The sequence below is a fragment of the Ursus americanus genome, chromosome 36 (assembly GCF_024610735.1).
Source record: "Ursus americanus isolate L20-20 chromosome 36, mUrsAme1.1.p, whole genome shotgun sequence".
In the NCBI taxonomy this organism is placed as follows: domain Eukaryota; kingdom Metazoa; phylum Chordata; class Mammalia; order Carnivora; family Ursidae; genus Ursus; species Ursus americanus.
Genome location: NC_142162.1, coordinates 17272471 through 17300260, shown reverse-complemented (window position 1 = coordinate 17300260; position 27790 = coordinate 17272471). Strand labels below are relative to the sequence as shown.

The 27790-nt window shown below is 47.6% G+C and overlaps 1 protein-coding gene across 19 annotated transcripts; it reads right to left on the bottom strand.

Moving 5' to 3' along the window:
• TPM1 (tropomyosin 1) lies at positions 1 to 27790 on the bottom strand. 19 transcript variants are annotated; one of them, XM_045798052.2, is made up of 10 exons: positions 27526 to 27741; positions 26660 to 26785; positions 26331 to 26456; positions 14432 to 14565; positions 12015 to 12132; positions 10618 to 10688; positions 9784 to 9859; positions 9257 to 9319; positions 8901 to 8970; positions 1 to 856 (listed from the first exon to the last, which is right to left on the bottom strand). In XM_045798052.2, exons 1-10 carry the CDS (start codon positions 27637 to 27639, stop codon positions 774 to 776), a joined length of 981 nt encoding a protein of 326 aa, XP_045654008.1. In that variant the 5' UTR covers positions 27640 to 27741; the 3' UTR covers positions 1 to 773. The 19 variants fall into 19 exon arrangements, with proteins under 19 accessions (XP_045654008.1, XP_045648318.1, XP_045650420.1 ...); XM_045791634.2 differs by lacking the exons at positions 1 to 856; positions 9784 to 9859; positions 26660 to 26785 and adding exons at positions 5773 to 5966; positions 7387 to 7465; positions 10287 to 10362 and having other exon boundaries at positions 27526 to 27790; XM_087859153.1 differs by lacking the exons at positions 1 to 856; positions 9784 to 9859; positions 26331 to 26456 and adding exons at positions 5773 to 5966; positions 7387 to 7465; positions 10287 to 10362 and having other exon boundaries at positions 27526 to 27746.

Genomic DNA, 27790 nt, shown 5'->3' with positions numbered 1-27790 from the left:
TTTAGAAAATGTCCTACAATGTGCGTTTTATTCCATACCATTATACAATGTTTACATATAGTTATTAACTCTTAAGAAAATGTTTTTTTTACCAATTGTACGTAGTGCCTAAATCTTTCGCTTTAACATGGAGAAATGGAGAGTGGAAATCCACATCAAATGCTATCCTACAAGTTGTAATGAGCCGCAAGTGTGCCAATGAGAAGGAGATAGAAGTCTTAACAAGAGCAGCGTGCCTTACAAACCCTTGGCTTTAGTGAATTCAGGCATACAGGCCCCACAGTCTCATCTCGTAGAACTCAAGACAAAATAAATTAGTGTTGGACAGAATTCTAAATTGTACAATATTGACGAAAAGACCACAGTGGGACTTTTTGTTTAAAGTAGCACCAATCCATACCTGATTGTGTTTTCAACATGAATCTGCCTGTTGAACACATCGTTGGCACTTTGAGTGGAAATCTTTCTGCTTTAGTGAGGACTCCTGGACTGGCTGAGTACACTGTGTTGCAAAACTCTATGAGGTGTGGCAACGTCAACCTGGGAAATGGCACATTTAAGTCATGACGGCCCTGCCACGGGCTCGCCTTTGTGTGTGTGTGTGTTTTCCCCAACCCCTGATCTAGCTGGTATTCTGTGGATGTTTTCTGTGACAGTGTAAAAGTAAATAAAAATGCGTTTAAGGGGTTTCATGGTAAGCACGGTGTTTCAAAACAAAACAAAACAAAACAACAAAACAACATGAAAGAATGTGGTCGCAGCTAAGGAGGTTTTCACATGTTGTTTAACTCCAGTAAAGTCTGATCCAGCATCTGATGCATACTAAGGTTTTCTTCTTTGGCATGAGCCACTTTCTCTGTGGTGGGATTAGAAAATGGAGTCATGAATAGCTGCACTTTGGACACAGTGGCGGTTTGTACATTTAGGCAGGCAAACATCAGTCACAAACAAAGAGGAGATGATTAGGACAAGGCATGCTGGTAAGGTATTACTCACTTCCAGACAAGGACCTACAAAGGGGAAGACGTCTTTGACCCAAAGAACTACAGGCACGGCAGGTTCTCACAGAGCGGTCAGGTGGACCTTCACCAAGGTCCACGCAGAACAGAGCGCAGATGGGACTTGGCGAAGGTCCACGGCCGTACGCCGTGGGGACAGGGAGGGGTGCTTGCAGCACTGAAGTTAATACAGCAGACATTGCTGAGTTACAGGCAGTTAAGGGTCTGAGCTGTGCTGTAACACAATCTCACAGAAGACAAAGATGACGTAAGTAGGCTTTCTGACAACGTTTAAAATGATTTATTTCTGTTGCTCATTAAAAAAATGAATATCAACATATTTCATGCACACTTCAGTAGGACATTCTCTTACTACTCTTACAGTGTTCTATTTATTATTAGCATGACATTCTCACCAGATTCCACAACACCGTTAGACAGAATAAAAGCATACCTTTCAGACAATCAGGGACTTCTGACATGAGCTCCTGTTTTCAAAAGCTATTTTGCCCAAGCATAGGTACATTTAATCAAACACTATACCAGATACTAAGAAGTTAGGAATACCAATATGCAATAGCTGTGTGTATATATATATTATATATAGGATGCAATATATAATACATATATGTGTATAGTTACTCCTCTGCTTTGGCTTTCTAACTTAAAGCAGGACTCAGCTCTCTGCAGGAAATAGAAAACAACTTTTGGTCCTCATTAGGTATCAAACAAGAGGACCTGCGATTACTGAACTGTTATAAATATTTAATTCATATATATATATGTAATTTTACCATAAAAGTGGTTTTGGGGTTTAAAGAGAACTTAATTATTCCAGATATAGGAGGAAAATGCAGGTGAAGCAAGCTTTTTAGCTTATTCCTTCCACGTACAATTCTGCACAAAGCAAGTGTTGTCAGCCCTATTAGTTGAAGGTATGGCAGTCTTAGATTTCCTGCCCATGGGCTCCATTCCTAGAATTCAGCCCAAGCTCTTTCCCACTTAAGTTTAATCCTCATTCAGGGCCAGCTTTAGTTGGTTAGTTAGGCGGCGGTTTTGCTCAAGTTGCTGGTAGAGTTGATCTGTACAGGTCAGCGAGCAGGTTAGCAGAAGAGAGGAGGCAGAAGGAAGAGAGGTTAGCCAGACTTGGGAAAGGAGTTAACAGACAGCACAGAGATACCTCAGGTCACCTGCCAAGTAGCTCACCCTTCCCTGGTGGTCATCTGTCCCGTGCCCGGGAAGGGTGGGCGGTAAAGGCCTGGCAGACTTAGAAGGAGCCAGGATTTCTCTCAGTGGCCGGAGAGGGAAAGGGAGTGACGGGGCGAGGGGGAGAGAGAGGGGAGACATTTCTCTTGCACCTTACTAAAACGTGTGAACGGGCCACATGCGGTCTCTGGCAACAGCCCGAGAAACCGAGACAGAGCGTCATGGTGGAGACCTCAGTGAAACCGTAACCTGCCCATTTTGCCCACCTTTTCCCAGAACCCCTTTCACCTGCATTTCTGGGGCTGGCTTCCCTTTCAGGAAGTACCAAGAGGGGCCCCCAGTGGCTGCTGCATTCACAGTTTTTGAAATGCAGAACTAAGCTCCCTGTCCCTCCCCCGGTCACCACCATACAGGGTGCTACCCTACGCTAACAGCAAAACCAACAAGCACTCATCTCCACGCGAAACCGACTTAAAATTCACTTGCTTACTTCTTGAAGAGACTGGCATTCATGTGTGGTGCGAGATGGAGGCGTACAAAATGAACAGAATCTCCAACACCCACAGGGAGAGCAGTGCAACGTCAATTGTACAACAGGGCATATAATCTGCTCACGTGGCAGGGAGGCCAACCACAGGTGTGTCAGGCTGCATCTGATGGTCCAGGGGATGCCACCAAAATGACAAGAACCTGGCACTTACCATGAAATGCTGGAGGATATACAAGTGTTTTGAATGACAGTGACAACCTGGACCCAGAAATTCTACTTACTGATCCTGAAAAGCTGACAATCCTAGCCCTGGGGAGAATGCAACCATCCATCCTCTGGCCCCCAGGTGTGTCGGAAAATCAATCAGTTCTTACTTCAGCTTTCTCTCCTAAGTGGTAGGAGATGGGGGAAGATGCCACATGCAATAAGCTTTCTAGCCTCAAGTATCTGCTACCTTGTTTCTCTCTGCTCATCCATTCTCTGGATATTCAACACCCGAGTCAAATGTCACGGTCTCCATGTTGCTCCAAACGTACACCCTCTATGAGTTCAGACACGCTTCGCTCCTCGACCTTCCAGCAAGATGGCCCGCTCACCAGGAGCAAAGAACATTCCTGGCTCATCTCTTCACTTCTCCACTGCCTTCCAGTGTCTTGTGTAAGGGATGTGGCTCTGGGGTTGCAAATCTAAACCCCACCAGCACGCACACACTAGTGCAGGTGGGGTGACTGCTATGGGCAGGCAGGATGTCTCAGCTTTCATTCCAAATTGGAATGAAAGAACTTTAGAGAAACCCTAGAGAACCCAGACAGTCAATGTGAACTCAGCTTACATGACAGCTGTCCCTACCACACCCCTCTCTGGACCGGCTCCACTTTGGCTGCCCTGGAGCTGGTTTGCCTGGGTGGCCTGAGGGCAGGGATCAGAAACAGTTATACATTTGGAAGGGTTTTCCCCTCCTGTCCTACCTCCCAGATGTCTGCAACCTCTGGTGCTCAGACTCAGCAATGCTTTCTGTTTGGTCCTACCAGGTTCTTGCAGCACCAGCAGCTACGGTCTGGCCCTCTGAACTAGAAACCTGGGCCCCGACAAGTTCTGGACACAATCAAGTGCTACTTATCCCCCTGTGAACCCACACCTTCTTGGGCTATTCTAGATTTGCCTTTCCGAAAACGTACTTATGGAAAGTGTGAAAGTCTCTGGAAGGGTTTCCAAAAAAAAAAAAAAAAAAAAAAAAAAAGGCCTACAGGACTAACTGCAGTCCTTTCAGACTCCTCATTTGGTCTACAGCAGGAAGCAGGGTCACTCCGAGAAGGGCCCACTTCTATCACTAGGAGTTTAAAAAAAAAAAAAAAAAAAAGGCAGGAATCATAGTCAAAAGTAGACCCAACGACCCTTAGGGGAAAAAAAAATCCATGAAATTATAGAAGTCTACACTCTCAAGGGAGAGAGAGACTCCAGATACTAAATTTTATAACCTACTATGTCGCTATTAAAATACTTTATCGTCCTCTTAAAAAGAGTATTTTTTTTCTGCTCTGAAGTCTTTGTAGAGTGATTGACATTATTTTCAGTTTGTCTAAATTTATTTCAGTATAGTGGTATCTATCAACCCTTTCAGGCTAACAAAAACAGATGAAAATCACCCACATTTAAAACACAGGAGAAATACAGCCAGGCTGCTGAGGATGCAGAAATGTTGGGAATTAAGAAACAAAAGTCCACATCATTTTAAAGTTCTAATTTTGGGGCGCCTGGGTGGCACAGCGGTTAAGCGTCTGCCTTCAGCTCAGGGTGTGATCCCGGCGTGATGGGATCGAGCCCCACATCAGGCTCCTCTGCTATGAGCCTGCTTCTTCCTCTCCCAGTCCCCCTGCTTGTGTTCCCTCTCTCACTGGCTGTCTCTATCTCTGTCAAATAAATAAATAAAATCTTAAAAAAAAAAAAAATAAAGTTCTAATTTTGCAATGCGTTTCTCTTTGAAAATCACTTAGCTGTTTTTGAAGTGAACTAGTAAATCCTAAATAAAATAAAACTGTATTCTGAACAATTTTTAACTATGCTTTTAGAAAAAGAGAATCAAGTCTAATGACTATACTTTAAAAATGTCTACAAATGAAGAAAAAAAAACCAGCTATTATCACAAAGATTATGTCCATACAAACCCTCCTAAAAATATGTGATGTCCTTAAGAGCACAAAAATGAACCCTGACTTATATGTTATCATATTTGGAAAACAAGGGGCGCCTGGGTGGCTTAGTCAGTTAAGCGTCTGCCTTCGGCTTGGGTCATAATCCCAGGGTCCTGGGATCGAGTCCTGAGTTGGGCTCCCTACTCATCAGGGAGCCTGCTTCTCCCTTCGCCCCTCACCCCGAGCTCGTGCTCTTGCTCTCTCTCAAATAAATAAATAAAATCTTAAAAAGAAGAAAAAAAAAGAAAATTAAGGTGTCATTTCATGATCAAAATGAAGGAGGCTGAGTAATGACCATAGTTTTAAAGCTTTAACTGTTCTTCAGGCTGTAAAAGGGTGATCGACAATAACCTCTACTACCACTGTTTGGGTACGAGTTCTTCTTCGCGATCCCGGTATGTGAATTCCTGGCAGTGCGGGCTGCTAGTTAGCCACGTCCCCGCAAGCAGGGCCACCTCAGCATCCTCACGGGGGGCTCACCGCATCCCACACCAAACCTCTGGCAGAGGGAGACACTGCTCGAGGCTCATCTCCCTCCAGCAAGCAACGTCCCCTGCGCGGACGTTCCCAATGAGGACCACGTCTCAGAACCATCACCCCTCAAAAACACAAAACAAGCCCCCCGCCCCCCCAGGCCCAGGCCTCATTCTAACCTTTCATTCTAACCTTTCAAACTCTGAGACGGATCCATGCATGAGTATTTTTTAAAAGTTCCATAAGGAACTACTGCTTTGGAAACATTCAATATTAATGTAGAGCCTGGGGGAAAAGAAAAGGTAGCAGCCAAAAACTAACCCCCATATCCGTGAAGTAGATTTGTAGTTTTATTCAGCGTTGAAATGAAAAATGTCAATAAATAAGAAGTAAAAAGAATAGCAAACAGAAACCGCTTGCACAGTGTTTATTTGACACTGAAATGAGGAGCTTCTGTACAATGGAAAGCAGTGTGCCTGGCCCTGAGGCAGGAGGCTAAAGGAAGGAGCCAGGCCAGCTGGAGAAGAGACAAACTGCAGAGCTCAGAGAGGTGGGACAGCCAGCTTGATGAAGGGGTCTCAGGAGAAGTGAAGCAAAGAAACTTATCTGCATGAGGAGAAAAGGTGGGAGAAAAAGAACACAAAGTGGCACAATGGAAAAAAGGAAAACCAAACTACGAGAGGAGAGCAGCACTGGACACACAGGCCAGAAGCACACATGCAAAACCCGCTGCCAGCCACCCCTGCACAGGGATGTCCATCCTCGCCCCCCGTGTCGGGACCCACGGCCAGCACACGGCCCTCGGGCTGAGGGTCCACTGCCAAGGAGACCCAGGAATGGCATTGAAAAACAGACTTCACGCTAACCCACCTTTCAGGACAGTGAATCGTACGCGATGCTACGAGTTTTCCTATAGCATCACCACACGTTAGCATATTGGAAAAGACCTGACAAGTTCTGACTCACGCCCACATTTACAAACGAGGGAAGAGAGGATGGAATTCTCTCAACTTTCCATGGGGACATCAGTGTCTCTCATGGTCATGTGGAGTTTCTATAACCTGTGAGGCAGCAGGCACAAGTCACACCCTTCAGGCTACCATCTTCCTGCATGGGTGGATCTGGAAATTTCCAGCTTATATGGAATTCAGTGCCACATTATTAGAATGAAGGGAACGCTCGGTGGAAAGCTCCAGGTTAGACTTTAAAGAGGCAGAAGGAGTGTGATGCTTAGGTTTGGTTAGCAATATGCGGATTAGTTGTGTTTGCTCAAAGTTCTCAAGAGAACAAGGGGTCTACTCCAACTCTCACTGCCTCACACGACTGAAGGTGGGCCATTAACTCCCGAACTCATACTGGGCCATCGGGGTTTTATGTCCCAATTCTTTGACACCAGCTGTGGTGTTCATTGCGAATATTTCAAGTCCTTTAATCTAAAGGCTCTGGTATTGAGCAGATGAACCATTTCTCTCCAGAATTCTTAAAAGCGAGGAAGAGATGATCTCTCACAGCACCAGTCCTCAGGCTGTACCAGGTCAACTTCCTCTCAGAGCATCAATAACTGGACGCTGTAGGGGTCCTTAAATTTATATTTCCATTACAAAAATGATCGTATTGTATTTAACTAAATCTCAGGATACCAATTTTTTTTTTTTTTTTGATATCTCTGGGGAAGTTCCTGCACGACTGCACGGCCTTTGAATTTTACTTGAGGCTAGTTTAATTTCCTAAAACGGTAGCTCTCCAGTCCTTCACATTTCAGTTCACTGCCTGGTGGGAACAATCTAGCTCAGAGATTGTGAAAGAAACAGATTCTGAAAGGAAAATGATTTGTATAGATAGACTTAATCTGCTTGGCTTTTATATTAGTAGAATGTGAACAAAAACAAACTATTCTAGGTGATGCAAAGAGAGTAAAGAGAAGGTGTGAAGATGGAGTTTCTGGAAGTACAGGAGGAGCAGTGGTGAGTTTATCGTATTAGCGTGAGGGCACGGATGTGAGCAGGCAGGGTGCATGAACATTTACATGGAAGTCATATCGTTGAGAGCGTGGTCCAGCTCCTCGCTGATGGCTTTGTACTTCAGTTTCTGAGCGTACAGCTCGTCTATGACCGGGAAGTGGAAGGCAGAGGTACAAGGGCATGGAGAGTGATCAAGAGATGAAGGGTGAGCGGGGGTGGCGCAGACGCCATCCCGACACAGCAGCAAGAAAGGGGCAGTGCATGAAGGAAGTGGGATCGCAGCAGGTGGCCAATGCAGGAGGCGTGCGTTTTGTTTTTAAACGAATCGAAACAAAAACAAAAAGAACAAAAGCCATTAGAAAATAAAACAAGGAAGACCCAATACGAAAATCATCACAAATATGGTTGGTATAGCAGTAAACCATGTTAAACCCTAAATGAAACCACGGAAGGCTGTCTGCTGGGTAGCTGATAGAACAGCTCTCCTCTCTACAGCTCTCTTTTCACGGTGCTGGAGCAGTCAGTCACCTCCACTATCAACAGTGGGGAAAATACCCAAGGGCACTGTTTTGGAAGAACGATTTGTGACTCTGGTCTGTCATCCCGATCTGGCTCCACCTTCCAACCACGGACTTCCCGACCAAGCCAGACTCCTGGGATATCGGTTTCTGAGCACCCTGTAAGCTGCTCCTGGAGCTCTTCTCACTAAGCTACCCTGCTCGCGGTCAGGGTGCTTGAGAAGCGAGGGGAGCCACACGTTTAGGGTGGTGCTGGGCGAAGTCTGCAATCTAGTCTCTGTAATGATGGAGGGTTCATTCTCTGCCGCACTTCGGCACATTGTTTTACAAGCATCTGCCACCCTCTCCTCCCTACCAGCTTGGCCATCATCGGCACCAACGCCTGGCACCTCCGCCCCTTCTTTCTGCCTTTCTTGTCTGCTTTAAATATTTCCCTTTCTATCCTTCTTCATAGCTGACCCTTTACAGGCCTCAGAGTTCAACATTTAGGGTTTCTGTGAGACAAAGGTGGGTGTTACTAAAACAAAACCTACATACTTTAGGGGAGGAGAAAGGCTTCCGTGTAATCTCAAAAACCAATGTCCTCTTATCCCCACACCCCTTTCAGAATGTGGAGCATTTGCCAAGATATGAAGGACTTAAACCCAACCCTTACGTTGGATTCTTACTTGGAAGACGAGTTGTGTCTAAAAACAAATCCATGCCACTGACAATTAGGGGGTATCACTAAGCAGAAAATTCGCTAGTTGCTCTCACCGACAACTACCTCACCCTCAATGACAAATAAACCTGCCACACTTCTCCAGAGTGTGAAGTCAAGCTGGATGGCATCTGCCATTACACAGACGGGCCTCGTCGGGTGGCTAGCAGTCATCTGGTGAGCAGAGGACTCAGGTCCAAGAGTTGAAGAACCACAGAATGAAAACCCCAAAGGGCAGCCAGGAAGAATGTGCAAGAGCAAAGAAGTGTATCAAGGAGGATACACTTGGATTGGAAAACTGCTTTGCAAGGTCAGTGTTCAACCACAAGGACTAAATTAAAAACAAAACTTAAGATCTTACCTTCTAAGTCATCAATGCTTTTCTCCAATTTAGTTACTGACCTCTCCGCAAACTCAGCCCGAGTCTCGGCCTGTAATAATTCCATTTATTTTAGTCAAAATTGGGAAGTTTTACAATGCTAGTACCTACAAATACAGGGAAAACTAGATAATAAAAATCAAGCACAGCACCCGTAAAATGGGTCTGGAATGGCCTGTCAGTCAGTCACTAGCACAGCATGTGAACTCCAAGACCACCTTTGAATATTCCTGACGGGGCTCACCATACTTTTGAGACGAAGAAGCCCTGACCAGCTCCATAAAAATGGGATTCAGTTAAAATCCAGTTGGCTTTATCTAAAACACTCATAGTATTACCTCCTTCAGCTTGTCAGAAAGGACCTTGATCTCTTCCTCGTATTTGTCTTCCTTCTGCGAGTACTGTAATTAGAAAGAGCATTCCAGATGTCAAGCTACAGTTCACTCTACACTCAGGTCTTCCAATACAAAGCAAGTGCCAGCCCAGCCAACAGATGTTGAGGATCTCTTAGGAGGTAACGGAGCCTCTGATATCAAATGGCACGTTACCATACAGTCTCTGTTTTCTTGCCTATTGTTTTACATGGGATAAGAACAAGATAATTCAGCCATGTGGCGCTTGGTTTAAATTAAATTGTTATGGACGACTCACATACTCGACATAAAATATGTTCTCTATTAAAGAAAAAAAAAAGAATCTGTTATCCAATAACCACCAGGAAATCACCTCAAAATGATGCCATTTGCTAAATAAAATGCCTAAGGGACTACTGCTTTCATCGGCGGGGCCTCAGACGAGAAAGCGTGCGTGTCTTCCGAGCAGCTCTCACGAGACCCCTTTCCCCCACACCGTGCTCCTGGCCTACCTTCTCAGCCTGAGCCTCCAGTGACTTCAAGTTGTTCGTCACAGTTTTCAATTCTTCTTCAAGCTCGGCACATTTGCTAACGTTTTCGATCAGAGGCAGAAAGGGTGGGAGACAAGCCCAAGGAAGGAGGAGAGAAAAAGGAGAGGGATGGGAAAAAGTGAGAACTGAGTCCTAGAGAACAAAGGGCTGCCTTAAAGTAGCCAAATCGTCCGATATTAAAATGCGCCATTTTGCCAAGGACACTACCCCCAACCTTGCAACAGCACGAAGGCAGGGTGACAAAATCCAACAATTCTGAAGTGTGATAATTTGGCTTCTTTTTTGGCTGTGCCAAAGAGCATTTATGAAGGAAAAACAAAGGAGTATAAAGGACCCAAAGAAAGCATTTAAAGCAGAGAGAAGACAGCAGAGGGTGGTGTTATACCAAACGAACCAGTAGACACTGGAAGCTGAAGACGTCTGGGTTGCAGTTAAACCTAAAACCACACATGAGCCATCAGTACCTTATCCTCTGCAGCCATTAATGCTTTCAAGGTCTGATCCATTATTCTTAATTGTTCTTCCAGCTGTCGAACTTGGCTGTTAGTGGACACAGGAAATGCACAAGGCCATTCTCAAAATCAGTGTGCAGGTAAGGCATGCAGTGACACACGCATTCACACAGACACCCCACACAAGTCCTCCGTGTTCCATGCTGCCAGCTCGCCCACGGCAGACGGGCGCAGAAGGAGCCTGGCGCTGGAACAGGTAATGCGCAGCTGCCAGAAGGTCATGCTGTTTAGTCACTGCTCCGGAGCACCCCACACACAGCAGACCGGCACCAGGCCCGCTTACCTTTCTGAGAGCTCAGCCCGCTCCTCCGCGCGTTCCAGGTCACTCTCGATGATGACCAGCTTACGGGCCACCTGCAGCACAAAAAACACAACACACACACACACACACATACACCATGGGGCTGGCAAGCTTTGAATAAGGGGGCCGGGTATGGAGGTGGGTACTGGATCCACCAGCCCCTACACGTTCTCAGGGTCAAAATAAGATGACCCTCTTTCCCAAGGACTGGAGAGAAGCCACTCTCTATCAGGAAGGCCAAAGGAGGGTAGACAAGAGGCTTCTGGTCACAAAGACCCAGAATGGCTGGTTTTGAGTAGGCAGTCTCATTTTAAGTCTGACCCAGGTGAAGTCCATATAATTACATAGCAGCCAGCCAAAGTGTGGAAGGAGGGAGAGATGTAAAATTTACAATCCCAAAAATAGCAGCATGATGAGACATGATGCATTTGATGTTGTAAAGGTAGGGGCTGCCAAAAAACACGGAAAATAATCCTGAGAACTCTATCAATTTAGAGCTCTGTACCTCAACCTCCTCTTTGTGGAGGAGGTTAACAATGACAACAGAACAGCCACAGAAGCTAACATGAGATGAGCTGGTAAGATGACTAATGAAGTCAGCTCTGTAGTCAGTGGAGGAGAGAACCTGGGAGAAGAAAGGATCCTCTGAAGCATTTCAAGTAGGGTAACCGGGAAGTAATCATAATAATGGTGGTTGTAATAATAATAATGATGATGATGATGATGATGATGATGGAAAAAAGGAGTGTCAATACCATTTCAAGATAGCCACGATACATTAAGGGAAAACTAAAACAAGTCACATTAGCTTTGTTATCATAGGAGGTTGTTCTCATGGGGACATGACCAGAAGCTGATTCACCCGTGAACCTCTCTGGACAGTGGGATTCTACCATCTTGAAAAGAGAGGACAGAATGAAAAGGGCCTCTTGAATCTACATGGCCTTCAGTGCATGGACTGTGTCTCCATGTTGCCTGAACAGGATGGTGCTAGGTGAATCACACCAGGAACAGCAGCCTGCATGGTGACAATTACGAGAGGCTCTTTCCACAAGGGACAAAAGACCCAACTTTCCCTCTTCCTGGCCAAAGGTCTTTTGTCCTGTTCTGGAGGCTGCAAAGGTGGGGGGGTCATGGGGGAAGCTTCAGTCCTTCTCAGAGATATGGACTGGCTTCATGATAAAGCCTGGGATCCCCTAGCAGGATCAAATCACAACTGTTTTCTGGAGACAAAGGAACTCTGCCTTCTCAAAACCACCCATTTCCACGAACGAAGCAGATCATTTCACTAAAGAACACAAGGCTGTAAGCACTGCTCCCTGGCCCCCACTGAGGCCGCTGCTGGGTAGTCCATGAGGCTTTGGGCCCCAAGATCTGACCTCTTCATACTTGCGGTCGGCATCTTCAGCAATATGCTTGGCCTCTTTCAGTTGGATCTCCTGAATTTCCATTTTCTCCTCATCCTTTTGGGCTCGACTCTCAATGACTTTCATGCCTCTGAAAAGGAAGACCAGCAGGAAGACCAAAGGTTTAGAGGAGACTTCCATAAACCCACACTGCAACGCACTGGTTTGCAAGGCCTGGTGTAATTGGCAGACCAAAATAGAGCACAGAGCTGCTTTTATTTTCCAAACCATGAAGCAAGAGTTTCCAGAGCTGAAGGCAGAAAAAGCCATACACTTCTTTGTTTACTGTGAATGAAACCTCATACTTTCGATACTGGTGGAACTGTCCAGGGATCTAATGTTAAATGAAAGGTACCATGTCAGGATCCTGTTTGAAACTGGGAGGCATGGAAACAGGAAAAGCCAACATACTTTACTTGCTATATAAATAATGGGTTTTATTCCTTTTCCTGGTGGGAAGCTTCAGCTTGAAAATGGACCAAAGTTATAACAAAAATAAATTTGTCTTCATGTACTTCTTCCTACAAAGAAGGTAGCTGTTCTTACTCCATTAGCTACAAATATAAATACCAGATTGAACCATATGAAATCACTGATACTTGACGATGTCAGACCTGTAAAAATGGCAATTTCATATGGGTCACCCAATACTCTAAATAAGAAACTATGAATTTTGCCTTTAATAGAGTTCTTTCATAATAGAGGTGTTGAGAAACAGAGTGATAACCAATGTCTATGCTGCTCCCTGGATCCCATGGTGTTAAGTTTTGGAAAATGTTCATTGTTCTGTGATATATTACAGTTTTATAGAATAAATCATGCTACAATGGGATTCATTTAGCAAAATCTATGCAGGCAGTGCAGATAAATAAACCACTATTTTTTGATGAAGTATTATGGTATATATTAGAAGACTGAGATTTGAGTCTCGGCTTGGCCATAAATTCACTGTGAGACTTTGGGCAGGCCGCATCACCTGCTGAGCCCTTGTTTTCTCATCTGTAAAATGAGGGGGCTGGGGTAAACGACCTCTAAATTCCTTTTTACTGCAAAGTCTAATGTTGCCAGATTGCCTTTTAGGTTCACTAACAAGTATATTTCAGGAAGAATCAGCCACAAAACCACTGGTATGTGTGCACTGTGAGAGATGATGAGTCATCTTAAGGAATTCCAAAACTCTTGGTTAGGGAAGAATCAATAAGCAGCAGTGAATAATGAGCTGGACACTTCAACTTAAAAGCTTCTTGAATCTTCAAGACTGAAATCACTCTTTATCCCTGGTGGCAGGGAGCAGAAACTCACTTCTGCCTAAGAGGGAGAAATGGAAAGAATGACTGCCTGCGTTCACCTGCACAGGTCACGGCACAGATCCACACTCCCAGTGTTCTGAGCCACCACTACTCTCTCATTCCTCCAGCAGAACTCTCTCTAGTCTCGTGCAGCTGTTCTCGGAATGCTTCTGTACAATACAAACACATGAGCTTGAGCGGTTGAGCATAAGAGAAAATGCCTTCGAACACACATGGAGCTGTGCTGGTCTATCATGGTTCTCCTTTACTGCCACAAAGCTGAATCTTGGCCTAGGAAGTCAGGTACAGCCAGGTTACAGGGAGCGGGCTCAGAACGCACAAGTACCCGACTGTATCGACACATGAGTGTCTTTTTTTTTTTTTTTTAAAGATTTTTTATTTATTTATTCGACAGAGATAGAGACAGCCAGCGAGAGAGGGAACACAAGCAGGGGGAGTGGGAGAGGAAGAAGCAGGCTCACAGCAGAAGAGCCTGATGTGGGGCTCGATCCCATAATGCCGGGATCACGCCCTGAGCCGAAGGCAGACGCTCAACCGCTGTGCCACCCAGGCGCCCCAACACATGAGTGTCTTATCAGTGTTACTAAGTCCAAAACAATTGGCTTTCGCAGGTCATATTTCTGTTCTGTGCTTCCTCTTCCATGTATTTGTTGGGTTATTGGACAACTGATAGCCCCGGGTTCGTTTATCTAGGCCCAGTCTCTCCCCGTATTTTAAAGTAAAGTTTATCTTTTAAAAAAACGCCTAACTGCTCCACGGTCGGCAGGATTGAAAGAACCAATAGGTATCTCTAGAATGTCTCATGTAAAGGTCCATCTCCCTCGTTGGGCAGTGAACCTTATGAGGGCAGGAACAGGATCCTTCTCTTCTTTGTAACCTTGGGGTTTAAAACAGCGCTTGGCACACAGGTGCCCCACTAACGTTAAACGAACAAACCCAGTAGAGTCCTAGCTGGGATGGACTGAGGAAATGATCCCAGCAGGGGACTGTAACACTCGTAAGCCCCAAAGATCAGAGAAGCCCTCCCTTCGCCCGAGGAGAGGCCTGTGCGGAAAGGAAGGCTGGGAGAGGCGCGCTCACCTCTCGCTCTCGTCCGCTGCTTTCTCCGCCTCCTCCAGCTTCTGCAAAGCTGTTGCCAGTCGCTCTTGGGCACGATCCAACTCTTCCTCAACCAGCTGGATGCGTCTGTTCAGAGAAGCTACGTCGGCTTCAGCCTAGGCAGAGAGTGAAAGGCGCGTGAGAGCAGGAGAGCGAGCGAGGGCAGCGCCTTCAGGAAGGGGCGCGGCGGCAAGGCCGCTTCAGGCAGGAAGCCCCGCCCCGTGAGGAGCTACCTCTGAGCGCGCGGTGCGCCCTGGCCGCTCTGCAGTTCTCCCAGCGCGCCTGCAGTGTGTATGAGTCCACACACACCAATTCCAGCGGCCAGAGGGGCTGTGGGCGAGGGCTGTCTCGCTGGGTTCCTCTCCACAGAACAGCACGCTGGCCCGACCTGACTGCCCAAGGAGCGCGTCAGGACGGTCACCTCACTCTCTGGGGCCCATGGGCTGGACAGAGTGAGACTCGGCCGCACCAGACAAGAGCAGGACGGCCAGAAACCAGACTCAGAGGTCTGCACTCTCCTTGCCCCTTGCTGAGCCACTTGCTCAAAGGAGTCTTACAAAGGAACTAAAATATTTAAAAATTCAGGCGTTCTAAAATACACACCATACAGATGGAGCGAAATCCAGTAACTGCCCCTCGCTCACCCACTTTTCAGTAACCCCTGCAGAACTTGGTCACACTGGAACAGGGCCAAGACAAATTTCCCATGTGTTTTTGAGATAAGCTTACTGGCATTTCTTACAAGGTTCCTACAAGAGAAGTTTCAAACTTCTTAGAAGAAAAGCAGAAGAGAGACTATTTTTATTGGTATCTGTATCTGAATTAAGATGTTTCTTTTGGGGGGATGCAATGATTACCTACTATTACAAACCTACTATTACCTACTATGAGTCTCAGAACACTTTTAAGACTGCGATGGTCCCTCATATACACTTGCATTGGGGTTTGTTTAAATACTATGCATGGAAGTCAAAGCCAGCACTTACTAATCAGGTACCATTTCCTTATCCGCATTCACTTTGAATATGTGCTTATCACGGGGTGATAAGGTTTTCAGGACACTTGAGAGTTTTCTAAAAATTACAAAACATTCTTAGGCACCCGTGCGTGCTCTATCTACACTCCTGTCTTCTTTACTCAACGGGAAGCTTCTTATATGTAGGGAGTCACAGTTCTCTGCACATAATATGGGCTCAGTAAATATCTACTGAATAAAGCAAGTAACACCAACCTCATTCAAACAAAAGCAACTCTCTTAGTTCACGGACCCATGACGTACAGTTTGAAAGGCACGCGTAGTTAGAGAGGCTGTGATTACAGCCTTGAATGAAATGAATATGAGAACATCCAGCTCTCTGCTCATCAGGACTTGTAAAATCTTAAATGCCAAGTTTTGTCTGGGAAAGAGGTGATTAGGGCATCTCCAAGTGTGGTGAAGGACTCTCCATAAAAAACTCAAAATACACTTTTATCTCATCAAAAATTAACTATGTAGCAATAACTGCCTGATGGAGACAGGGAATGGGGGAAAAGGGAAACGGATCTGAGGAGGACAGTTTACAACCACATTGGCCTATAAGGTAAATCCTTACTGGTGCACAGCTACTAAGGGGTTCTGCTAAGTCTGACCAGCTGGTGAGTATGGTTTTTTCTACAGAGGGAGTGAGGGTAATAGGGACAATACATTTTTTAAGTACAAGGAACTGTCATTTTAGCTTTATTTTTTAAAAATTGGAAGGAAGTGTACATGAAGGGTATACTCTGGGTCAGTCTGCTTTGTTCACTTTTCTGTATTTTCCATTACTAGTAAAATTCTATTGTCTCTATGAACAGGGGTGGGGGCAGGGGGGAGATAAGCACGTCTCAAAGTCGAAAACAAAAATACCGCAGTAGAGCGTCTAGGTCATGTGCTCAAAAGTACTTTTCTCCCCTTCACTTCTTTCATTATTATTTCTTTTAATATGAAGTCAAATATCCTTGTTACAGGTGATGTGGCCAGAGAAACATCAACGAGATTTTCGGAGTATTTTCTGGTGGCCACCACATTCTAAGTTTCTGCTTTGTGTTTCTTCTGGGCCCCAACCTTGAGAGCTACGTACTCACAGAACGAAGACTGTTTCTGCTCTAGGGAAAGGACCTTCTGGGTGACAAGGCGGTCTAGGTCCCCAGCTCCTCATGTGGCTATGGCACCAGGCAATAAAGAGACCGTACCCCATGCTTGTTCCTGCCTGTACACAAGATCCCCCTACCTGAGGGTTCCCCCCATCAATCTGTATCTTCCCTCTTATTGCTTCTCACTCTAACCATTCCCTCCTTTAGTTCTGGACCCTGTTTTACAAACATCACCAACTCTTTCCCTGGGGGCATGTTGTAGAAACTTATACTTCCTGACATTATGGGTTGAGTCCTACATGAACACCGGCCCATAGGGCCTCATACAGGGCACCCAAGCAACAACTGGGAATGGAGGTCCATTCTAGGAGCTTGGACTGTGTGCACACAGAGAGCAGACCTGGGGGTGGGTCACAAAATGGGGTCTCAACTGTTTAGCTGGAAGAGTCCCTAGGCATCATGCAGCAGTCCACAACTGGCTGAGTGCCAGAATCCACTAGGAGGTATGCACGAATAATGCAAAGTTCCAGCTCCATCCCTAGAGATTCTGATTCAGGAGGTCAGAGGGGAGGGGAGGCACCTGCAATATAAATAAGCAATCTGTTCCATTCCTGCACCTCCCCCACCCCACCATCCACAGAAGCTGGCTAAGCCTGTGGGAACCACTCTTTGAGCGCTCTGTTCATAAGAATGGAGAGGGATCTTTGATCCAGAGGGCTGACTATGCTCAGACCATCAGTGGGAGACAAGGCTAAAACCCCAGTTGCCTGGGTCCTCGTGTGTGGGCTGTCACCTCCCATGGCCTCCACGGATCTCGCGGCAGCCCTGGAATTGGAGGGTCTCACCCCTGGCGCCTGCACTCTTCCTATGTCAGAGTGGGAGGCCCTCCACAGCCTCTCCCAACACAACTCCCCACGCAAAAGAAAGGCTTCCACGATCAAGGCCAGCCAGGACTAGACGAGTTACTGTATTGAATACCACCCACTGAACAAATCCTCGCAGTCCTTTCTGAAATAAGGTATGGTATTACATTGAAAACTGCATCACGCCGCACTCATGGGTGACAGCTCCCATACGGACACAGAGCATTTGCTCTCAAGCCAGGAAGCTGATGCCTGCTGCCCCTGAGGTTTCCCAGGACAGGCAAAGGTGCTTGTAAGCTACAGCTGGGACCTGAGAGCAGCGTCTGGGGTGCGTCTATCCCCAGGAAAGCTTTTGGGAAAAACCTGGACTCTCCCTGGTTTCTCAGGCCCCACCATACTGGTAAGGTCGCAATGTTGTTTGGGTCCCTGGAATTCAAATTAAGTTTAATTCCACAAATGAATTAAGGGCACTTCTTTCTCTCTTGTTTTTACTTGTGCGTGCGTGTGTGCACACGTGTATGTGTGTATTTGGGATTATGCCCCGTGTTCAAAAGGCCCCTATCCCTCACCTTCATAGCTTTTATTTCTGGTGTTTCCTAAGTTCTAAGGGTTATTTAGGCATTCCCTAAGGTTCCTTTCATTGCAGAACCTGGGCAGTCTACTTAAGATTTAACCTGCGATTACCTCTGTCAGTACAAGCCCACAGCCACAGGAGTATCTGTTATTTTAAAAGCACATATAAATAACAAGGCATTTGGGAAGAGTCAAGACCCCAGACGCAGATTATTCCAGGCATGGAAATCACCCTTAGCGTGCTGGGTTAGCTTCTTCTAACAACGGCCCGTGTGTTGACACTGCGGGAGGAGTCTTTCAGTTTGGGATGCTGGTTTCTTTTATTTCAAAAGTGCTATTGTGTCCCAACATGTAATGAGCTCCTCAGAAAAGAGACTGCTATATTTTAGCAAAGGCGAGCAATTATCTTCCTGCAGATCTGCTGTTAAGCACCAGGCACTTGTCAGTTACACCTGCCCTGTCTCCTCACCCAACCCAAAGGTACTTCCAGCTTCCTACACAGAAAACAAGGGCAGGCACACCACTCCCCCCACCCAACACGGCACCACACGAAAATCAAGGGTATGGCCACCGCAATACAGCAAAATAGTGCTCCAAATCAGATTTGAGAGAAAACACCTACGAGGCCTAGATTTTCATGAAATCCAGATGCTTTGGCCAATACAACTAAAAAAATAAAATAAAATAAAAATAGCAATGATTTTTACTTTAAAAAAGTGTTCTAGTTAAGACTATTAAGAAAAAAATAATTGTAGGAAAACAACACGATAGCCTAAAAAGTGACCCTCTGGAGTATGTTTTCAAAGTCCTGCCTGAACCACAGTGGAACATGGGAGGGTCAAAGGTCAGGCATTTTTATTTCACGCAAACTGTAGTTATACAGAGAAGGTTTCACCCAACTTGCTGTGTAAGACCAAGCAACTATGGCCAAGTTAAACTTCTGCCCTTATATGGTAAGGAAAGGGGGAAAAAACCACTGATGACATTAAGGGGCACTCCCATGGATAACAGATAAACACAACCTCCTCTATCTGTGCCAAAGCCTATAATTTATGAGGCATATTTGTATAATGAGGGAGAACGGACATGAACAGGGCATTGTAGTGCCCTTGCCTTGCCTACATATGAAAACAGAAATCATGAGTGTATATTCCAGTTACTGCCAGTAACGGGGGCGCCAACGTGAGCACAAAGCACACTCTCCGGCCTCCTGGTCTCAGAGATATTCACCAACTCAAAAGTGGGAGAGGGCAGATTTTTGTAAACTGGTTATTTCCCACGATTTAATAAAATTACCAGTTAAGAACATATAAGCTACAACTTTAAGTCTCCTTGTTTGCTGGATACTACCCAGAAAGGAGGAGAGACCGGCTCCTTCTTGGTACTTTTTCCTATGATAATAACAAAAAGCATACAAAACCCTAGTGGGTCACAAGACCCAGAGTCAATCATTATAACAAGCAAAGTATCCTCATTCCAACAGTCTGAAGGGCCCACACACCTTGGAAAAACAAACCAGTAGGAAATAAGTGATAGCCAATTTTTCCAAGGTAAGTGCTTGGCATAATAGGGCCAATTAACTATAGCATGTCGGAACTTTTGAGAATCAGAATTTTGAGCCAACGCTCCACTCAATTATTTTTTTGCAGTGGCTCATGATTCTGTCCTAAACCTGTATCTTTGCTGCCCAGAGAAACTGACTACATAGCTTAACTCACAGCTCTGACAACTCCTGAGAGGCCGCCTTCAATAAGCTACCTCTAAGTCCCGGCTGCATTAGTCAGGAACTACTCTCAGTCTGAAATGGTCTCTTCAATGGTCTGATTCAGTCCTCAAACTACTATCTTAAAAGGTTCTGTGTCCAGTCACCTGGATAGAGTGCTTTCCAAATCACTTTCAAAAACCTGAACCAATTAAACCACTTTAAATACAAAACTTTGAAAAGACTGAACTTGTCTCTAGCCGACAGGCACAGGAAGACTACTGTTACGAAAACGACGCACAAAAGAGGAGTCTAAGAGTAACAACGTGCCCTTCGTAAAATTAATCTTCTGCATCGAACGTCAATCACTAGGGCAGGAGTCAATTCAAGGCGCTCCTGGATAGGATCCCATACTTCCTTTCTTAGGAGGGTGAGGGGAGTTCTACTGACTTCCGCCACTAATACCACTTCAACCAAACGTCTTCTCCAGCCTGCGCATGTCCTCTCTCCAAGTTCCAAAAGAAAAAAACCAGGATTGTTTAAAAGCAATTATATGGAGTGTTTTCAGATGTAGTGAAATGAGCAGCCATTTTAAGACCCTCTGATAAGTGGTAAGCTGAAGGCAAAGGGGCATGGAGCAAAACGAAGTGTCCTGCAGCTTTACTACCCGCTGACACTCAGCACTGACTCTGTTGTGCAGACCCGACGTAACTTCTTTACACGTACTAATTCCCTTCGCCACCTCAACAGGGAGGTACTAGTATCACCCACATTTTAAAGTTAGGGATCTGAGAGACGGAGAAGTTAATTTGCCCAGTGTCTCACAGGGAGTAAATAGCGGAAGCTAGAATTCAAATTCTGGCCGTCTGGGTCCAGAGTTCTCATTCTTATCCATCATGTTCTATTAGTTTTAATGGTTCAAGGACAGCGGTTAGCCAGTCAGAGAGGGAACTGGAATCAATTTATTGCCCTGTCAAACTCAGACACATCTATGTGGTCTCTGCTGACTTGTTCTCAAGAAAATTATCTTTTGCTTATTAATTTCCTGATTCCTGGCTGTATTTTATCTGAAATTTCCTCTAGTTAGGGCTTCTTCTTAAGAGAACCCATTTGCTTCTACGTGTTTTATGCAAAACAGGTCTTGAAGTTTCTGCAGCCAGCCATATTGCCATTACCATCACCTAACCAATAGGATTTACTCAACTCAGAATGGGTCCATATTAAGCACAGCTGGACACCATATTATGCTTGTCATGAAATTCCCAAGGTGTTTGAGTATCCTGATTTAAAACACACACTCAAAAACCAACAAATAGCAAATGCCTGAACTACCTCTGAAATCCTTTTCCTGTTTGTTGGATACATTTGCCTTAGGAGAAAGGAAGGAAGCCAGGTATTACATTCAAGATGGGGGAGGGGGAAGCCGGCAAGAGAATACACCCAGTAATCGTTGACATTTAGCCAACTTTTTTCAACACTCGGTAACAAAGGAATGTCTCTATAAGACCACTAGGGAGGAGAGACGGTTAATATAAAGGGAAAGGTGACCGGGTCTCATACCGTTTAAGTCAGAACCCGGCGCTGTCAATATCTCAACCACCACAAAGAGACAGGCTTCCAGAAAACCAATGGTCAAGGCGATGGTGGAGTTTAGCATCCCCAGGCCCTAAAGTCTGGCAGTACCCCAGACTTGCCCTGTCAGCGCCCCTTTCCAACGGAACGGATTTCCAAAGGGATTTCCCTCTTCCCTCCCCACCCTTCGAGTAAATACGGCTAGCAGCGCAAAAGTGCACATCCCAGGGGACCCAAGATACCCGGGCCGAATGCAAATAACCCCCAAATAGAGCCCTTTCTGGGAAAGTGCTGCTTCCAGAACCTTCTCAACACCACTCCTGCTTCCACTCGGGGCTTTTACTTTAAACCAGCTACGATGGAAAGGGAGGGCTGAAAAGAACAGGCCCCTCCCTAGAGCCAGCCGCCAGCTGCCCCAGGTGCACCAGGTGCGTCCCGGAGGCGTGGGGGCAGGGGTAGACGGGCTCTGGAGGGCCCTGCACCTCGAAGTGGGCCCGCCTGCGGCGGAGGCGGCTCTGGGTGGGGGTGGGTGGGCGATGGGTGGGTCCCTTACGGTCTCCCTCAGCTTCCTCTCGTAGTCCAGCTCGCGCTGCAGGCTGCCCGCGCGCTCCTCCGCGGCGTCCGCCTGCTCCTGCAGGCTCCGAATTTTCCTCCGCACCGCCTCCAGCGAGCTGCTCCCGGCCATTGCTCGGGGCGGCGGCGGGCTGGCGGGCGGGCTGCGGTGGGAGAGGCCGGCTGCCGCGCTCCGGCCGCTGCTGCCGCACTCCTGAGCGCCCGGCCGCCCCGCCCAGGCCGCGCCGCGCAACGGCGGCGCCCCCAGCGGCCCAGGACCAGCCCGGAAGTGGCGGTCTCCCGGGCGGCGCAGGCGAACCGCAGGCGGGTGCGCGAGCGCCGGGGGCGGGCAGAGCGGGCGGGGCGGGGCGCGCGCCGCGGACCCCGGGAATTTGCAATCCGCGGGAGATACTGCGCATGCTCGCAGCTGCGGGGCTGGTGAAGACGGTGGGCGCGTTGAGGGACACCTGGAGAGCTGGGCACGGCCGGGTGGCAGGCCAGCGTGCCAGGGATTTTACTTGGATTCCCAGCGCGCCTCCCTGGCTCCACGGTGACCCGGGGTAACGGACCGGGCTGCTAAGGGCGACGGTGCCGCCTATTGGCGGCGGGAGCATTGCACTCGGGAGTTCTGGATTCCGAAGCCGGAGAGGGAGAGAAGCTGAGCGAGGGGTTTGGGGCCTTAATGTGTCCCGGGTGGGAGTGTTCCTCGTTGCAGAGAACCCCAGCACGCAAGATCCTAACCACACAGGCTTTTCCCCCTCTCCAAACTCGCGAAGGGAAAGCCACTAACATACTGCACTGCGATTAAACCTCCTCCTCAATGCAGCCTTCCTAGGTTAGAATCTGGCTCCTGCATCTCTCCTGGCTGTTCACTTTGGCCAAATAACTCGACTTTCCTGGGCTTCATCTATAAAAGTGGGGTTAATAGTAGCACTTTCCTCATAGGGCTGTGGCGAGGATTATGAAATCATACAAAGCACTTAGCACAATACATTGTACATAGTTAAATGATCGCTTTAGTGATGCAGGCACTGACTTAAGAGTCCGGCCGGGCGCGTAGCCAGTTGTGCTCTCAGGGCCCGGAGCCTCTTTGGGGCTCACTTTCCATAAAAACAATCATCTCGAGGGTCCCTTATACGTACACACTTCTCTGGTTTTAGATCAGCCTCAGAGATCTTCTGGAATCTGATCAATTCTGGGCTGGGCTGGGATGCCTTTCAAAGGCACAGCCGGGAAGGCTACAGAGCCCTATGAGAGCCTCTGGCTACAGCTGGATGAAAACCCACGCTCTGGGAACCGTCCTCCGCCAATTCTCCCACGGGGCTGCATTTTTAAATGCCTTCTAAGTCTCATGGCTTTCTTCCTCACCTTTCCCACAGGAGGCCCTTCAAGTCAATTTCTGATGTGTTTAACTGTGGCAATAATGAAGAAAATAAAGCCATACCTGACAACCCCCTTCCTCCGCCTGCAAAGCCCTAACATCGAACCTCCTCCTTGGCTTTCCGGACTCTTTTTTCTTTGGACGGTGTCAGTCCGGCTCAGACTCACAAACCTCAGCACGTGCCCTCACGTCCTGTAGGTGGAGCCTCTCGCTTTGTTTCCGCGCAGTTCATCTGGTCAGGCAGGGAGGTTCCAGCTCCTCCCCTCGAGGAGTATAGACAGTGCACCTCCAACTTTGGAGATGGAGGAAGGGGGAGTCAGGCTGCCTCCAGGAGGAGCCCGGGAAACTGCTGGACACTTGCAAGTGCTCTCGGCAGCCAACTAATGACTTAATGTCCTGCTTTTCAAACACCTGGGAAAGACAGTTTCAGGTGAGTTCATTTTCATGCTGATGTCATTATACAAGAGTTTAGGACAGTTCTCTCTCTTGGCTGCATATTTAAAAAATACTAATGCGTGCGGCGCCTGGGTGGCACAGCGGTTAAGCGTCTGCCTTCGGCTCAGGGCGTGATCCCGGCGTTGTGGGATCGAGCCCCACATCAGGCTCCTCCGCTATGAGCCTGCTTCTTCCTCTCCCACTCCCCCTGCCTTGTGTTCCCTCTCTCGCTGACTGTCTCTATCTCTGTCGAATAAATAAATAAAATCTTAAAAAAAAAATACTAATGCGTGGGTCCCACTCCCAGAGATTCTGATTTAATTGACCTGGGTGCAGCCTGGATCCAGGGTTTTAAAACCTCCTTAGGAGATTCTGTTTACATAAAGTTGAGAATTACTGATTTAGGAAGCAAGGCATAAAGACTCACATACTGCAAATATCAGAGACATCGCAATTATTGAGGGGGGGCTGAGAGAAAATGCAGACTTCAATCTCCTTCAACCTCGTTTAGGTGGAACACCAAAAATTTCACACCAAAACCACCAGGGTGCTGCTGCCTTGTGAATTACTTTTAAGTAATCCCCTCCTTCTGGAATAAGATTTGTAAAATATGATGGTAAATAGGTAGAAAAATGTTTTTAGTAGTAGGAAAAATGAAAATGTTTTGACACTGGTGAGTAATGACAGTGAAGTATCCTAATTCCAAATATGATTCTACCTCAGGAAGCTGACCTCCTACCTCCCTCTTTCTCTAATGATTCAGTCTCTTCCTCCTGAAGTCTTGACTATTTTTACTAGTTAGGAATCATTTTAAATACAGCATTTCTTCACAAATGTTCTTCAACATCCTTACAGATTCCAAACAACCTAAAATATCTTAAAAGGGAAAACGATCAATACTAAGAAAGAAAGAAAGAAAGAAAGAAAGAAAGAAAGAAAGAAAGAAGAAAAGTACCATATTAGGGACAGTTTTCCGGTAGGAAAAAAAAGAACCAAAACATAGTTTCAAAAATTTCCCTCCCCTGCTAACCACGCCCCCCCAAGGTGGCTTTAAATAGCCTCATTTCCACTTCTGCCCCACCTCATTCCAGCATTCCCTTAAACAAGACTTTTCCATTAAGACATGATAGCACCGCATAGTTACAATAATCATGATCTTTTTTCCCTTTAAGAATTGTGGTGGCTTTTTTCTCCTTCTCTTGCCTTCAGTCTTACTGGGCTATTTTCAAATTCTCTGCATTCTTTTCCTTATAAGGAATATCTCTCCTAGATCTATCAGCGGCTCTTTTGAAAAAGCTAAATAAACGTCCTGCTGGAGAATTTGGGGGAGACACGCATCCTCCGTTTAACCTTATACGGAGCAGACATCTGATCTACATTACACAAAGCAGGCGCAGTTATGTGTGTTTTTTGGCTCTTTTTCTAAAGCCAGGTAGTTTGTAACTTTAAAGTTTTAGCTAAGTCAGTGCTTCTGTGAACCCCCTTTCCAGTAATCTTGACAGTCATCGAAATATTTTTGTTGATTCTAAATGTCCTATGTCTGGGTTTCTCATTTACAAAGCATTCTTGGAGATTACGTGTTAAGCCTTTCATGCCACAAAAGGCCTTTACTGGTTGCAAGACCCAAGACCCTCCAGCAATTTGCATTTTACTCTCATAAGAGAAATTCTGCCATTGTGCTTGGTAGTTCAACTTCTGGGCACAGCTTTCCCCGGTGCTCATACATTCTTGGAATTGTTACTAACTTCCCAAGGAATTCTTTCCTAATTGGGCCTCTAGCCTTAATGAGCTTCTACAATGGAATCCAACAGTGTGAAAAGAAGTCGTTCCTTTGGAAATCTAATGCTTGGCTTGACTTACGGGGCAGGGCAGAAGAGGCAAGCTCTTCAGAGAAGAAGATTCCAAAGTGCAGTGGACAAAGTGCTAGTAGAGTTTTTGCAGTGTGTGCATCACCCCTGAAACTATGTGGTGGTTGTCAGAAGGCTGACAGGTGGGGGTGGGGCAAGCAGGAGGGGCAGGGGGCAGTTAGCTCACTATACCATATAAAGCACTGAGCTATATATAACTCCCAGGGTACTTTCAGGATCTAGTGCTGTCAGACTGCAGACCCAAGCAAGTATCATCTTCCCAGGAGGATCTTAAGGGCAGGATTAAGCCTTCTCTAGTGAGAAAAGAGGCCTCAAGGGTCTCTGCACCCCAACATCAAGCTCAGCCTTCTGAGTAAAAGTAGCACCATGCCATTCCTTCAATTTAGAGGCCAGGCCCTCTGTACCCTGACAAGACTCACCATGGAAAACCAGGCATTCCCACCTACCAGAGGCGGAAAAGGAAAGAAAGTAAAGAAAACTAGTCATTCTGTTTGCACAAACCTTGGTGATGACACCTCAGAGGTTTTCTGCCAGGGAGGCAAGGTTCACCTCCTGCATCCAATTTCAGCCACTCCACTCCCAGCTTCTTACCCACCCACCTCCACCCCCAGAAGGGGGGAAAGAAGGAGAAAAAGAGGAGTGGATGAAATATAAATGAATGTGTGCAATAGAAGTCTGAGGCAGCATCCAGTGCTCTGGGCCATGTCAGGGCTGTGTGCGGGTGTCCAGCAGGAGGAGGTGACCCTCCTCCATTGCTCCTTGGCCATTGTGGTGATCGCAGAGTGGCCAGGAGGTGAGGGAGGCAGTGTGTGCGTGCACTTACGTCCGTGGCCTTTTTCTCCGCCAGCTCCAACTTCTCCTGGGCATCTTTGAGAGCCTCGGAGTATTTGTCCAGTTCATCCTCGGTGCCCTTGAGTTTCTTTTGCAGCGACACCAGCTCATCTTCCAGCTGGGAGTTGGCCGTGGGGGACGGGGAGGGGTGGGGGTGGGGTGCAGCAGGCAGCGTGATCCCGCAGGGGAGGGGTGTGGGTGCACAGAGCCAGAAGGACAGGGACAGCGGGAGAGAGACAGGGAAAGACAGGGAGGGAGAGAGAAAGAGAGAGAGACAGAGTTAGCCATTCGTGCGCCGCGCACGCCGCGCGCCCCGGGTACCTTGGCGGCGGCCTCATCCGCGGCCAGGAGGCTGTCCTCCGCCTTGTGCAGCTCCTCCAGCACCCGGTCCCGCTCGTCCTCCGACACCCGCAGCAGCTTCTCCTTCGCCGCGATGTCCTCCTCGAACTGGGGGGCAGCGGCGGGCGGGCGCGGGCGGCCGGCACGGACCGGGTGTGAGACATACACAACACACGAGCGCCTGGTTGGCTAGGGGCCCTCGACTTGGGGCGCCGCCGACTTGGGGTTCAAGGGTCTCTAGGTAACCTCTTCTCTCCCGTAGCTGGAACCGCACTGTGGCCTACCCTGCACCCCCACCTCCCGCGGGACGAGGCTCCTGCCCAGGTCTCAGCGGGCTCAAGTCCACAAATGGGGGTGCAAAAACGCCCCTGTCTCCCTGGCCTTCGGGCCGCACTCTGTTCTGTCCCATCTTTGTTCTTAGGGAAAAACTTCATGACTCCCTCCCCCCCGCCCCGCCCAGTCTCTATCCCAGTTGAAGCTTTTATTCTTTCCAGTCAAAAGTCCAGAAGAACGTCTAACACTTTCTGGACTCGATTCCCCTCAAACCATCCCCCGTCCCCGATCCGACATTGATCCCAGATCCTGAGAATCATGTGCCTCTAGGACTTGAGTTGACTTTCGCGGGCTCTGGGAAGCAGAGGAGGGAAATAAACGTCCCCAGACGAGACCAAAAAGTTAGAATAAGCCCGAGTCTTGCTCTTCCCCTCCCCCTTCTCAGCTGCGCGTCCCTGGCCGCCCAGGAGTGGGGGGTGGCTCCCCCCGTCCCCGGGGTGAGAGGCCGGGCAGGGGTGCCAGGCGCCCAGGTCTCGGGGGCACCCGGGCGGGCGCAGGGCCGGGGAGGCGCAGACCTGCTTGCTCCTGTCCTCCGCCGCCTTCTTATCGGCTTCCGCCTGCTCGGCTCGATCCAAGGCGTTCTCCTTGTCGAGCTTCAGCATCTGCATCTTCTTCTTGATGGCGTCCATGGTGGCGGCGGCAAGGGGCCCTGGGGCTGCGGCGGGAGCGGCGAGGGGAGCGCGCGGTGGGGCGGCCGAGCCGGAGTGCGAGCGCGGAGCCGCCTGCTGCTCCCAGATATGTACTTTCCCAAGGGGGCGACCGCATTCCTCGAGACAGCCA

Excerpts from the sequence above, each read along its gene's own strand:
- TPM1 (XM_087859155.1), bottom strand. The coding sequence starts at position 27,639 with ATGGACGCCATCAAGAAGAAGATGCAGATGCTGAAGCTCGACAAGGAG. Across the intron at positions 26,786-27,525 it reads CGGAGGACAGGAGCAAGCAG|TTCGAGGAGGACATCGCGGC; the intron begins GTCTGCGCCTCC and ends GCTGCCCCCCAG. Across the intron at positions 7,466-8,900 it reads AAGCATTGATGACTTAGAAG|ACGAGCTGTACGCTCAGAAA; the intron begins GTAAGATCTTAA and ends TCCCGGTCATAG.